The 14,195-nt window shown below is 55.2% G+C and overlaps 1 protein-coding gene across 1 annotated transcript; it reads right to left on the bottom strand.

Moving 5' to 3' along the window:
• Positions 1–57: 57 nt before the first annotated feature.
• Positions 58–13,124, bottom strand: LOC110545216 (chloride channel protein ClC-Ka). The gene is made up of 20 exons (XM_021631163.2): positions 13,079–13,124; positions 12,358–12,462; positions 11,603–11,731; positions 10,847–10,975; positions 10,013–10,152; positions 9,642–9,719; positions 9,479–9,557; positions 8,946–9,071; positions 7,126–7,210; positions 6,934–7,035; positions 6,360–6,444; positions 5,954–6,127; positions 5,117–5,186; positions 4,856–4,966; positions 4,015–4,228; positions 2,807–2,940; positions 1,984–2,072; positions 1,807–1,890; positions 846–932; positions 58–552 (listed from the first exon to the last, which is right to left on the bottom strand). Exons 2-20 carry the CDS (start codon positions 12,455–12,457, stop codon positions 505–507), a joined length of 2,064 nt encoding a protein of 687 aa, XP_021486838.1. The 5' UTR covers positions 12,458–12,462; positions 13,079–13,124; the 3' UTR covers positions 58–504.
• Positions 13,125–14,195: the final 1,071 nt, after the last annotated feature.

The following is a 14,195-nucleotide window of genomic DNA, read 5'->3' as shown; positions in this document are numbered from 1 at the left end:
CCCAGGGGCCCCACTTTACAAGTGTACCACAGTCGGGAGACCAAGTCTGGAGGGCAGGACCACACACACACAGAAGACCTGGTAGGGACTCTTCTCTCCATCTCCCTGCTAAGGCGTGGAGGCTGAGGGGCCCCAGGCGCAGCCTGTGAGCACCAGCTGCCCCAAGGGCTTAACCTAGGCCAACACAAGGGGCCAAGCACAAACCCTTGGGGGAGAAGGTGGGTGAACAGTGGGTCTGGGAATTGGCTTTATTTTTATTTTCTCAGGAGCTGCTGGTTGAGAACAGATAATCCCAGAAAGTACATCTACCAGAGTGATTTTTTTTCCTTCCAAACAAGAGATGTTGTCCTCTTAGGGTGGGAGAGCCAAAATGAATACAGAGCCCTGTTCAGGCTGGGTAGAGCTGCCTGCTGCACTGAGGAGCTTCGGTGGAGGGACAGGGAGGGAGGAGGGACGGGGCTTTAGCCTCCGGAGCCCTCAGCTGGGTCGGATCCCAAGGCTGGCTCACTTGGGGGCCGGTGGGTTGATCAAGGTGGAAATTGCTTTCTTCAACTAGAGTAGAGAAAAAAGGATGGAGGAGGAGAAGGGTTAGCGGGGATGGAGGCACCTCTGGTCCCCATCACTGGGAGCACCCCTTTAATGGCCGAGTCTGTAGATTTGCCGGAGCCATGGCATAGTTAAGGGACACTGAACCCAGAGAGTGGCAGACTGGTCATTGGTGTCCCAGGCTCAGTGGCCACTCTAATCCAAGGAACGGGATTACATCAGCGTTCTGTGTAGCTTGAAAGGGAGACCGTTGGTACCCCCGCCTCCTCCGCTTTGCCCCGCCCTCAAGACTCCAGTACCTCCGCCCAGGACACGGAGCCCACAGCTCTGCCCCGCGATGTCACGAACAGCTTCTGCAGGGTCAGCAGCTCAAAGAGGCTGTGCGTCTGAAAGGGGAGTTGACAGGAAGTGTCGGAGTCAGGGAACAGCCCCCTGCCCACACACTCTGTGCCAGGTGAGTGGAAGAATAGAGCCCAGCCCGCAGTGTCTGCTCTGACCACTAGGGGGAGCCAGATTCCACGTGAGAAGCAAGGCTTTGGGGAGAAGGAAGCCTTTGGTCCGGGCAGCCCAGCCTCAAGGAGAGACAACTTGGGACCATAGCTAGGTCCCTAGGCTGTGTCTGTCACCCCCATCCCACCCCAAGTGCCTGCTCTGAGAGGCTAGGCGATGTACCAGATGTCACACAGGGGGACAGGGGGAGGGCCTCACATCGGGGTCCCTGTGTGATATTCACAATCTTTAAAAAAATTTTTTTGTTGTTTAGTCTTTTTAGACAGGGTTTCTCTGTGTAGTCCTGGAGTCATCAGATTTGCTTTATAGACCAGGCTAGCCTCAAACTCATGGAGATTTTCTGCCTCCAAGTGCTGGGCTTTTTGTGTTTGCCATCACACCCAGATTTTTAAAAATAATTTATTTACTTTTACTTTATGTGCATTAGTGTAAAGATGTCAGCTCTCTGAAATTACAGACAGTTGTGAGCTGCCCTGTGGGTGCTGGGAATTGAACCCGGGTCTTTTGGAAGAGTAGACTGAGACATCTCTCCAGCCCCATGGGATGCTTCTAACTAACAAGCATGTGTTTCCACCCAGAAGCATGTGTTTCCCAAGCTCTCTCACTTCACGCACGCATATGTGTGTGTCTGTGTGTGTGTGTGTGTGTGTGTGTGGTGTGTATGTGAGTGTATACAACACTGTGCAGAGGGAGGAGGTGGAGCCTGAGTTCCCCATCAAGTCCTCCCTCCCCACCCACTTTCTCCCTTACCTGGTACAGAGAGGTATCTGGGGACAGCTGCAGGGTCACCGGCTGTGTGGGACAGCCACTAGCCAAGATGTCCTGGAGAATGCGCTGGCAATTGGGGAAAGACAATGGGGCGTGAGCCAGCCTACATTCCCAGGCTCCCACCCCGACTCTGTCCCCACCGCTGGCAGGGGAACCCACCTCTTGGCCTGGAGCCCGGGAAGCAGGCTCAGTCTGGAGGGCTTTCACCAAGTGAGTCCTTTCCACGATGCCCACCAGGGTCTGAGACTCTAGGAAGTGCAGGGGTTCGGGGGGGGTGGGTGGTTATAAAGATAGACATCACATAATCTGAGCACCTACTGTGTGCCAAGAACAGGCTAGGTGTTTCTTTTTAACATTTATTATTTTTAGTTTATGTATATGAATGTTTTGCCTGCATCTTTTCACCACGCATACTATGTTCCTGGTGCTCACGGAGGACAGTGGGTGCCAGAGCCCCTGGAACTAGAGTTAGGAATGATTGTAAGCCACCATGAGAGTGCTAGGAACCAAGGCCATCTCTCTCCAGCCACATGCTGGGTGTTCTTATGTCTCAGGAAATTTACAGAACTTTCCATGTCCTGGAACACCTGACACCCAGTTTACAGAGGAGGAAATGAAGGCTGAGAGGCACAGCATTTAACTGTCCTGGCTACAGAAACCCAGTTTTAGACATGGATATTAGGCAGCTGCGGATGGCTGCATCATCCTTGAATAGAAACCCAATAGCCATTCCTGGGCTGTTTTACAAGAGCCTTCCCATCTCTAAACATGACACACACATGGAAGTTAGCAGTGGGTTTTATGTCCATTTCATCCATGAATAAACCAAAGCACAGAGAAGCTAAGGGATTTGTCCCTGGTCACACGGCAAAGTCTGGATTCAGAGGCAGAGCCAACACCCCACCTGCCCTTTTCTGCCCTGACACTCAGGGGAGATCTCCACCCCTCCTCCCAGGCAGCACCCCCTAACCCAGCTAGGTACCTCTGGTCTCCACCAAGGGATACTGGGCCACATCTGTGGAGGTCACAGCCTGGACCACTTCCTCCAGTGGCATGTCCTTGGCCAGTGTGGTGAGAGTGCAGTTCATGAAGTGTTCCACAGTCAAAGGGTAGGAGCTACGGGCAGACGGAGGGATATATCAGGGCCCGCAGTGGGGGTGACAGCCCCCAGGACAAGACAGGGAACCTTACTGGGAGAGGACCCATGTGTGATAGTTGATGGTTAATATTTCAATTTGACAAGATATAGAGTCATGAGACCTCAGCAAAGTACTCTCTAGACTGTATCAACAGAGGTAGAAGGACCTACCCTAAGCGAGGGCGGTGCTGTCCCATGAGCTGGGGTCCTGAACTTAACACTAAAAGAAAAAGTGAGCTGAGCACCAGCATCCTTCCCTCTGTCTCTCTCTCTGCTTCCTGATGGTAGCTATGACCAGCTGCCTCCCATTCCTGCAGCCATGCCTTTCCCGACCCTGCTACCCCCACCCCCCACCGCCATGATGGACTGTGCACACTCAAACTGTGAGCCAGAATAAACCCTTTCTTCCTGAAGTTGCTTTTGTCAGATGTTTTAGTGTACCAAGAACAAATACTTTTGGCTGATGAGTGCAAGATCAGGGGGACTGAAGGAATGAGTAACACACAGGACTCTGCCGCAGGGAGGAGCATAGAGACTGACTCACTATTGGGCAGATTCCGCACCCTCAGCTTTCCAACACCGGCTCCACAGGGCCGGACCGCCTAGCAGGATTCAGCTCTAGGGAATTTCTTTTGGTTTTTTTTGTTCGTTTGCGCCTGAGAGAATTTTATAACAGGTTTGAGAGCACAAGGAAAGGCACGCCCATATGACAACAAGGTAATGGGTTTAGAGCAGGCTGTAGACACAGAGGATCTTGAGCCTCTGGCCCTGCTGCTGTGGGAACAGAATCTGCTGGGTGCATTGTGGTCAAGGCAGGACCTCAGACCCCATCTGCATCGCAGCTCCTGACCACCTAGCCAGGAGGGAGGAGAGGGAAGAGAGACGCCTCTCCTAGCCAGTGCTCAACCTCAACGGCCAAGCTCCGGCTCTCTCCCAGCCCTGGGGAGGTTGAGGGACGGAAGGTGGCCTGAGGACAACTGCAGTGGCATTTGGGGGGTGTCCCTTAACTTCCAGACCATCCTGGACACCCCATTAGTCAGCCCGAGGCTCACCCGATCTTGCGGCCGCGGATCCAAGGCAGGTATGGCAGTTTCTTGGCCATGATGGTGCCATCGTAGAAAGAGGGCTGACAGTTTTGGGAGATGACATTGGCCGCCAGCACTGCCATCATCACGGGCAGCGCGTGAACAATCTGACCAGTCAGCTCAAAGGCCAGCAGCGCCGTGGACATGGTGTGGGTCACTGCCCCCGAGAAGGCCGCAGCACCTGCAGGGACAGGATCACTGTGGGTGATTCAGGCCAGGCTCACCCGGAGGGTGAGGTGGGCATAGCATGACCATGGCAAGGGTCAGAGATGTCTGGAGGGCACATACAGAAAACTGCTAAAACCACCCAGGTATGGCAAGAGATATACAGAAGGGGTGGGGAATGGGAAAAAGGCAGACCTAAGAGAGAGCTGGGAGCCAGGCACGGTGGTGCATGCTTTGATCCCAGTGCTTGGGAGACAGAGACAAGCAGGCAGATCTCTAAGTTCAAGGCCAGCCTGATTTAAAGTGACTTCCAGGACAACTAGGGCTACACAGAGAAACCCTGTTGAGAGAGACAAAGAGACAGACAGACACACACACACACACAGAGACAGAGAGCAGAGATGGAGAGATAGAGAAAGACATATACACAGAGAGACAGACAGACAGACACAGACACACACACACAGACACACACACACACACGAAGAGGAGGTTCAGAGGATGACAGCACCTGGGGAGTGGCCTGTATGAGGCGTTGGGAGCTATACTCTACACTTCACTCCACACATACACAAACTTCGGCTCCTTCAGCCAAGTTCGAACCCACAAGGTCTTCCCACTTGACGGGTCCAGGTTCACTTACCAGCCAGAGCATAGCCCCCAGGCATGATGGGGTTGACCTCTCCTCCAGCAACAATGCCCTCTGGGAAGGCAACAGACAGGGCCTCTCCCAAGAGGCGCCCGATGGCAGCTCCTGCCATAGACTCAGAGTGAAGCGGCAGTCAGGCTGACCCGACCCCCAGGACCCTCGAACCCTGCCCCATTCTCAATACCACCCTGGAGACGGAGTGTGGGAAGCATGGTTACACCCCATGCCCTTGACCCCCCCAGAATCCAGACTCACCAATGATGAATATGGGCATGAAGTACCCAGCAGGCATCGGGATTGTGGTGGCCAGGATCAGCATCCAGAACTGTGCCAGGAATGGAAGAGGGGACCAGAGGGCAGAGGTTGTAGGCAACAGGGGCAGGAGTGAGCACTGGAGGGATGGGACAGAAGTGGAAAGTTCCCAAAGGAAAGGATGCCCATGCTGGGTCTGCAGCACTGTCTGGAGTTATAGATGACATCAAACAAGTAGCCAAACCCTACTAAAGCGCCCACTGCGTGTTGGCCACACATTACGCCATCCATTTTCTTGCCCTTAGCCTGCGTTTTGGGTAGAAAAAGTAACTATGCCATCTTTTCATTTTTAAAAAAATATATGTGCAAATATGTATGTATGTATGTATGTAGAGGTCAGAGGACGAGCTCTAGTGTTGTGCTTAGAACGGCTGTCCACCTCCTTTGAGACAGAATCTCTCACTCGCCTGGAGTTTACCAACCAGGCTGGAGCCCTAGGGAGCCTCCTGACCCCACCTCTCTGTGCTGGGAGTATATGCATGCTACCAGGCCCACCTTTTTATGTGGGTGCCGAGGACTGCCGTCATGCCCAGCTCTCTCTGTGGGCACTGAGGACAGGACTCACGATTGTGAGGCCAGTGCTTTGTTAACTGAGCCATTGCCTCAGCCCCTACTTCATAGTAATGATAAAGAAACCGAGTTAAAAGTGAAACAGGAATCTGAGGATGAGGAAGCCAATGTCAGGGAGCACAGCGGGCCGGGCTCAGTGCATGGACAGTGTTCCAGTGCCCAGTCTTGGGAAGCCCATCCCCCTTAGACCTCCATACAGAAGGGACCCACCTTCATGACCAGGAAGAAGGCCAGAGTCCCAAAGATGGTGAAGCGTGGGTGGTACCATTCAAACCACAGGTTCTGGGGATCAGGCTCAGCGGGCCAGGGCGGGGACGAGTTCCGGGTCATCAGTGCCCAGGAGTTGTTGTCAAACAGAGAGTGCAAATGCTCCGCCATGGACAGCTGGGGCAGAGGCAGGGCTAGGTGAGCATGTCTGTCCCCATCTGAGCTGTCACCCGTTCTACCTCTTCCCAGATGAGGACGGCCCTGCCGTTGCTCAGATACAACCTCGACATCAGAAAACCACCTGTAGGAGTCTCCCCTGGGGAGTCTGGGGTAGGTGAAGGAGGTGCTGTACAGAGAGGAGACGGTAAATGGGGCTCACTGCCCACCCCGCTGGCTCAGTGCCCCTTACCCGGGAAGCCATGAAGCGGCCCACACCGGGTGGATAGGTGACGGAGGCCAGGACCAAGGCGACCAGAGCTGCATACGAGGGCTTGCTATGAGAGAAAGGGTGTTCCGTTTGCCCCCTTTCCCCACGATGTAGGGAGACGCCCCAGCCCCCCTAGCAGAGGCAAGCTCACAACCCCAGGGATCCCAGTGAGGAAAGAAACTATGGAGAAGGGCAGGGGCAGAAAAACCAACAGAGTCCTCCCGGGAAGAGGGTGGGGAGCCCAGGAGAAGGGGTGAGGTAAGGGGAGGGCAGAGTCAGGGTTTGGGACAGAAGGGGACAGTGAGGACAGACCAGGGTGGAGGTTGGCCTTGCTCGGTCAGGAGGGAGGAAGAGGAACTCCAAGATCAGGAGGAGAGGAGAGGAGACGGGGGATGCTGGGAGGGGTTCCTTGGTGGGACTGGTTTCCGGTAAGTGGGGCATTAGTGAGGAAACTGGACAGGGAGAGTAGATGTCACACAGACAGGGTCGGTAAGACACTGACTCAGGCCTGGGGCTTTCTGTAAGAGGTTGGGAGTTCCCTGCTGCCTTCGCCCACCTGGTAGCCAGCAGTTTGGAGGTGTACCGGTTGGTCTTGATGAAGCGGAGAAAAGTGCGCTGGCAGTAGAGGTAAGCGCAGCTCAGGACCCCACAGATGACCCTAGAGGTGTCGGGGAGGGTGAATCCAGGGCGGCCCAGTTCATGCCCGGAGGAGCCCAGCTGGGCTGTCAGGGCCTGAGACCCCACTTACCCCAGAGCCACAAAAAAGAAGAATTCAGGCAGGTCATAGGGCACATCCACTCGGAAACGGGTCTTGTAGATGGAGGTGATGGTCTCTGGGGGAGGGCGGGAGTGGGGGTTGGAGGTCACACTCCCCACTCAAAGCATCTCCCAGAGTAATTCATACAACGATGCCCTGAGATCTCTGGCTCTACGGGTCCCTGAACCTGGGCCATCACTCAGCCGGCCACAGCTCTTTCCACCCTCAGAACCTCTTTCTCTCCTTTTAAAATCAGTTTTTAAAATGATTTATTTGAGTGCTCTATCTGCATTGTACAACTGCAGGCCAGAAGAGGGCATCAGATACCAGTACAGACAGATGGTTGTGGTTTCTGGGAATTGAACTCAGGACCTCTGGAAGAGCATGCAGTGCTCTTAACCACTAAGCCATCTCTCCCGTCCCCTAGAATCTATCTCTCAACCCAGCACTGGACCTTTTGTCCACCTAGGTGCTTAAGGAGGGAGGTCCCAGCAACTAGGATTCCCCAAGAAAACTCAGCGTCTGACAGGAAGATGCAGTACTGCAGGAACGCTAACTCATCAGGCAGAGTCCACACATGCCTGTGTCCTCCCTCTTCTGCAGTAATGGCCCTTCTGTAGTTCTTCAAAATATGAGTTGATTCGTTTTTCCATTTCTGTATCTATTGTGTCATTTCCTCTTGAGGCGGGTGAGGGTTTGGCCACGTTATGGTTCACATTATGGCTCTGGCAGCAATTTGGCAATCAAGAATAGACCAGGGCATAGCATGATCCATCCATTACGCTGGGAAGGAACAGTTTGTTCAGAGATAGGAGAGGGAAAACGCCAGGGCCAAAAGCAGTCATTTGGGGGCTGGAGAGATGGCTCAGCAGTTAAGAACACTGTCTGCTCTTCCAGAGGTCCTGAGTTCAATTCCCAGCAACCACGTGGTGGCTCACAACCATCTACAATGGGATCTGATACCCTCTTCTGGCATGCAGGTGTACATGCAGACAGGGCCCTCATACACAAAATAAACAAATCTTAAAAACTAAAACAACAGAAGGAGTGGCTTGTAGTGTCCCTCTGAAAGACCCACATGGAGGTTTTTCCGATCATGTTACACATCCTTCTACCCAGAGGAAATTTTCAGTAGCTTCCAGGCTTGACTGCTGTGTGTGTTCTGCTCACAGAGGGTGTGGGGCTCTTCCCTTAGCCTGTATGCTTTAGCTGATCCTGGTGGAATCTACACACTAGCTCAGAGATTGACAGTACAGCACTCCAGGCCCTCAAGATCGAAGACACAGAAGAGGGAACTGTAGTGAGGAGCATAGCAGTGAAGATTCCTATAGTTAAATTCCATGCTGGGCTGGAAGACGGGCTCCCTTGGAAGCTCTAAACCCTGAAGAAGGACTGTCGGTACGCACGTGTTTCCTGGCTTTTGTTTAACCTTCTCCGTGACACCAAGGTGGAGACAGACTGAGAGCATTCCTCCAGTGTCACCAAATGCAATAAACAAACCCATTCACACACCTATGGGTGTATACATATGTGTATACACGTATGCACAAGCATGGCCACACACACACACACACACACACACACAGAGTTTTTCTTTTATTACAGGTAAGCATTCAGACCCCAAACTAAACATCATGGCTAGATGCTCCAGAAACCAAGGTGGGGGCGGAGGAGGAGGAAAAGAGGGAGGGAAGGAAAGAAGGGAAAAGGGAAGGGAAGGGTGAACGGAGAGGGGAAGGAAGGAGACGACCATGAGGTGAGGAGTCCCGGAAGTGGGGGGGGTGGAGACCGGGTGCCTATCTGGCGCTCACCCTGCTCACTGTTGAAGACCGCCAGGAGACGGAACATGAAGGCCCCACAGGTGGCGGCAAAGAAGCCCCTCCAGTAGTTCCAGACAGAGAAGTGAGAGGACATGACCTCGATGCTGAACAGGACACCTAGGGGACACAGGGCTCAGGGGGACTCCGTTCATTTTAGCTGCAGGATATGGGGTCACATTCCCCCTGACCTGCTGCTTGGACAGCTGGAGGCCCTGCTGCCTTGGTCCTTGGCTCAAGCTGAGAAGGCCAGCATGTCTGCCATGCCCACCGATGGGGTAGGACTGTGAGGATTTCCATTTTCCAGCCCAAGAAACCAGGCCCAGAACCACATGAGTTCAAAGGAAGCCTGCAGCCGCTGGACAACCAGCCCCACCCCCCTGGGTTGGTAGCGCAGAGGGCAAGACTGAAGGTTTCCTTGTTTGGATGGGACCCAGCTTGTGTGTCTGTGTTGGGTGGGGGGAATCAAGCTGGGGAGGACAGGACCAGTGGGAGGGACAAGGTGGATGAGGTGACAGAGCTCTCACCGCTGAAGGGGGCTGCAAAGACTGTGGCCACGCCCACTGCTGCTGCTGCCGAGAGCATTTCAATTTCCTTGGCCTTTTTCTGGGGAAAACAGAACCCGGGGTCCAGAACCAGCGCATTTCCCCCTCTAGTCTCAAAGGGGCTGCTCTGTCTTGTAGCCCTCACCTCAGATTCCCCGAAGGTCTTGGTGCGCACACGGCCCAGGTAAGCAGAAATCATCACACTCAGGTGCACGAAGGGGCCCTGCAGGGAGAGGCAGGGATGCAGGCGGAGAGAGCCTTTTGGAAGCTGAGTCCTCCCTCCCCTGTTCATCCTCCTTCTCTTTCTCCCTAAGGCCCAGGGTAAAGGGAGCCAGGAACCTGGCCCAAAGACAATGTGGCATCCTCATTCACACCCTTGTCCTAGGCTAACCCCAAACCCCGGGGCTAGCCTGAGATGCATCTTGTCACACTTAGCTGTGGGTCCAGAAGACCCAGCTTCCAGAAGCATGGAGAGGCAGGGAGGAAGGCCGGGGGGGGGGCTCGCCTTGTCCGTACCACTTTGCCCAGGAAGATGGTACTGCCTGTTGCCAGGGTGCAGGAGAGGCCTACCACCTTGGCCCCGAAGTTCTTGATGTCTAGGTAATTCTCCAGGACCACACCGGACAGCATGGTCTTCAGCTCTGGGAGTCCAGACCCTGGGCAAGGGAAAGATAAGGCATACGCTCTCTCTCTCCTCCACTCTCCTCCCCCCCCTCAGCAAGGTCTCACTGTGCAGGCCCAGGCTAGCCTGGAACTGGCAGCTACTCTCCTGCTTCTGCTTCCCAAGCACTGCCACTCTGAGCCAGTGCCTCCGTGCCCGGCACAGACTACACAGCCACAGTGCACACAGCGCTCTGGGACCTCACCCCGACCTCACCCCGAGAGGAAGATTTCATAACCTCAGCTGTCAGGAGAGAGCGCTGAGGGTCTGAGTGGGGCCCTGAAGGCGGCAACGGCAAGGTGGGGACCCCCGGGAATTATCAGGCCATCACCAGAGACACCTGGGAGATCCCCTTAGGCCTCGGCTGGAGGTTGCTCTTAGGCCCGGGAGCCCTCCCACTTCCTCAGCCCAGCCCTGACATTATTGGCTGTGCCCATGCAGGTGGCCAGCCTCTAATCTTTTTTACTAGCTCAGAGGAGCCTAGGGAAGCCATTTGCTATTCCTCTCCCTGTGTGACCTTGGCTACGTGGCTCAGCTCCTCCAAGCCTGCTCCTCCAAGCAGTGCCAACATGGGGTCACTGTTGTCTGTCTCCCTTCTCAGAAGTACTACAGGATGTGTAAAGATTTGGACCCATAGGGGCTTCAGGACAAGGCAGGCAGGTGGGCCAGGGCCAGGGACCACGACTCACCTCCAGAGAAAGGTGTGATGCTCTGTGAGAAGCCAGAGGAGAAGGACAGAAGGGCCACGGGGTACACGGTCCAGGAGAGATACCGGAGCAGGTGGCCGTCGCCAACCTCCCTGTACAGCCACTTGTGCGCTGGGGAAGGCCAGCAGTCAGGGAGCCACCCAGAGCCTCTACGGCCCTCGGGGCAGACACAGACCAAGAAGAAGCCCAGAGCCACCCAGAGAGAGGCAGATGGTCAGGCCCTAGGTCCACATCTCAGTTTTCCAGTTCCTACTTGAGGGACTTCAGTTAAGTGGCTTAACTGAACCTCAGTTTCCCGTCTGTCCAGTAGCCAGTGATGGTGCCTCCCCAAACTCTCCCCAACCCCGGGTCCCTGAAAGACCAAAGGTGGCCTGGTGAGGACTCCATGAGACTGTGGAGCCTCACCATGCAGCCAAGTGTCCAGAAGAAGAGGAGTGCCTGCTGAGCAGACAGCATGGAGGGAGAAAAAGATGGGGGCAGTAGCCATAAGTGGAGCCTCCCACAAGCCTTCAGGATCTCTCCCTCTCTGTGCAAATGAGATGACTGAGGCCCAGAGAGGGGAAGGGACCTTGCCAGGGTCACACAGCTGGTGACATATGAAGCCAGCACCAGCTCCAGGCCTGGCTACACACAGCCCCGCCCCGCCCTGTCCCACTGCCCCTGGCAGTCCAGCTGGCATCCCAAGCGTGTACAGGAATCCCACAGCCCTGAGCGATGTGCGAGCTGAGGAAGCCTTACCTCTGACCACACGCCCGATAGCGAAGTTCATGGCATAGCTGATCAGAGCCATGAGCACCCCGAGAGCCATCAGGAAGTACCAGTCCTCGCCCACACGGAACAGACGCTCTTTTAGCCACTCCAGGCCCCCTGGGCAGGACACTGGGGTCAGAGCTCCTTCCCTGGGGGGGCTGCTGAGGCTCTGGGTAGCGACAGCAAGCTAGGGGCACACAGATCTAGGGTCTGGGGTGATAAGCAAGGGCTCTGCCTCATGCAAGGGGCTGAGCAAGGATCTGTGCAGTACTGAAAGTGAAATAGTCACATGGTGGGTGGCAGGTGGGTATCCCTCCACTTCAGCGCACACTGGGGCCTTACAGAAGGCTGGTCAAGGGGGCAGGGGAGAATGGGGAGCCTGACACTACCCGCCTCACTGACATCTCATTAGCACCTGACACTTAACAACCATGAAAGGCAGGAAGGACCCAGTGTCGTCCCAGGGTCTACAGGCCATCTGCACTTCAGGCCCCTAGCTATGCCCTTGGCCGCTGGCTGCCAGCCCAGCCTGGAAGCTGGCCTTCTCTGTCTATGGACCTCAGCCCCTGGGCCTGCGCTCTGCCACTTTCTGGGGTCCCTGCTTTCTCTGGCCCCTAACAGTAAGGATGGTCAGGTTCTAAGCTGGCAGACAAGAGTGAAGAGAATGATTTCAGAGCTAGGGTCAGGGATGGCCCAAGGGGACTTCATGGGCAAGGGGGAGGGGGAGGGGAGCCGGCTCCCACCTCTGATGCCTCGCCGGACACGCGGACACGGACCCCACAGCTCTTGCAGAGTCACTGGCTTCCCGGAGGAGCCCTCACGCAGGCCCACCAGCTCTTCCATCCGTTCTGTGATGACAGGTGAATGACTTGTCGGTGACAGCCGCTCTGTGCCTGTGTCCCCCTTCTAGGTTCTCCCGATACCCCACCTTCGGAACTGAAGGCAGAGCCCCGTGCCCTTGGGTGGGTGGGGGCTGCTGGTGTGTAGGGTGTTATCAGGAAGGTTCAGTGTTCTCTGTGTGCTCTCTCTACAAAGGCTTCCGTTACCTAGGGGGTGCCTGTGCCCTGTAGGTGTGGAGTGGGACTCCTAAATCCCATCCATGTCCAGAAGCAGATGGGGGATGGGGACAGGATCCTACTTCCTTTCAGAAGCTCTTCCCTGCTGGGGCTCCTTGCTGCCGCCCTCCTGGGACTCTAAGCTGCTCAGAGCAGCCCTGAACTCAGGGATGATCCTGCCACTTGGTCCTCATCGACAGTTCTCATGTCCCATATCCATCCCTCAGATCCCCCAGTACCCTGTATTCCTCAGCCCAGGAAACAGGAAGCCCCAGGCCCAGAAAGAGGTCCTTGGAAAGCGATGGGTTTCTGTCACTGCTGCTGTCTGCACCCTCCCAGTCTGCCCTGATCCTGGCAGGCCCCACCCAAGTTCAAGTCCACGGCTTCCTCAGCCCCCTCAGCCTCTTACCTCTCGGTCCACCCTGCAGAGGTCCTGTCTGGAGCTCCTCTAACACAGCCTCTTTGTTTGCATCTCCAGTCACCGGGACAGGTGTGCACTCCACCAATCAACACCCTCCCCCCTCCCAGGCTCGAGTTTACCGTGACCACTGAGAATGTTCCAGACAAACCAACCAGAACTACCCCAGCCAGCAGAGCACGAAGGACACGGCTTCTGAGAGGTGAGGAAGGGGTCTGGGGGCATCCTACCTGGGAGAGCTGGGCAGAGGGGCCCCCATCTGTGTTGCAGGGCTCTGGGGGTTCCTGGGTTCCTGAAGTAGGAGCTGAAGAACACACAGGGTGCGGGTGGTCTCCTCTGCTGTAGCTGAGCCTGGGAGGTGGTCTCTTCGCTGGGCATTGCAAAGAGATGCAGATCGGAGAGGAGAGGACAGCAGGTGATGGTGTCAGAGCACAGAACAGGGGAGGGGAGTTTTTGTGGGTGCCCCTTCCTGGGAGCTGGGCCCGCCCCAAAACAACTCAGAGTCTCCAAGACCCAGGAGGATGGCCAGACACCCTGCCTGAAAGAAATGACGTGGTAGAACGGTGGCTCTTCCTGTTCAAGATCACAGAAGCCATCTGGCACGTTGAAACACACCTATACCACTCAGCCACTCCGGAGGCTGAGGCAGGAGCATTTCTTGAAGCCCAGAGTTGCAGATCAGTTTGAGCAATATAGCAAGAGGCCATCTCAAAAAAAAAAGAAAAAAAGGTTAGAATAAACTGAGAAGCTGTTTGTTATTCTTCTTCTTCTATCTTTTGAAGGGGCTAGCGAGAGAACACGGGAGGCCGCAGGCAGCCTACGTTAGGACTTACGGTCTGGTTTAGCTGCATTGCCAGCCCTGAGCTTTTGAGACAGAGTCTCACTGTGTAGCCCAGGCTGGTGTCAGACCTCAAATTCTCCTGCTTTTGCTCCCTAAGCACTGGGATTACAGGCATGGGCACACTACCCACCAACAGAGTTTTTAAAATCGAATGGTGCGGGGTTGGGGGTGGGGAGAGGAGCTGGAGAAATGGCTCCGTGCTTAGGAGTGTTTGTTGCTCTTGCAGAAGACCCAAATTCCGTTCCTGCAACTGCTTGTAGCTCCAGC

Source organism: Meriones unguiculatus, chromosome 3 (genome assembly GCF_030254825.1).
Source record: "Meriones unguiculatus strain TT.TT164.6M chromosome 3, Bangor_MerUng_6.1, whole genome shotgun sequence".
Lineage (NCBI taxonomy): Eukaryota > Metazoa > Chordata > Mammalia > Rodentia > Muridae > Meriones > Meriones unguiculatus.
The sequence above is the reverse complement of the archived record's forward strand: the minus strand, read 5'-3'. Positions and strand labels throughout refer to the sequence as shown.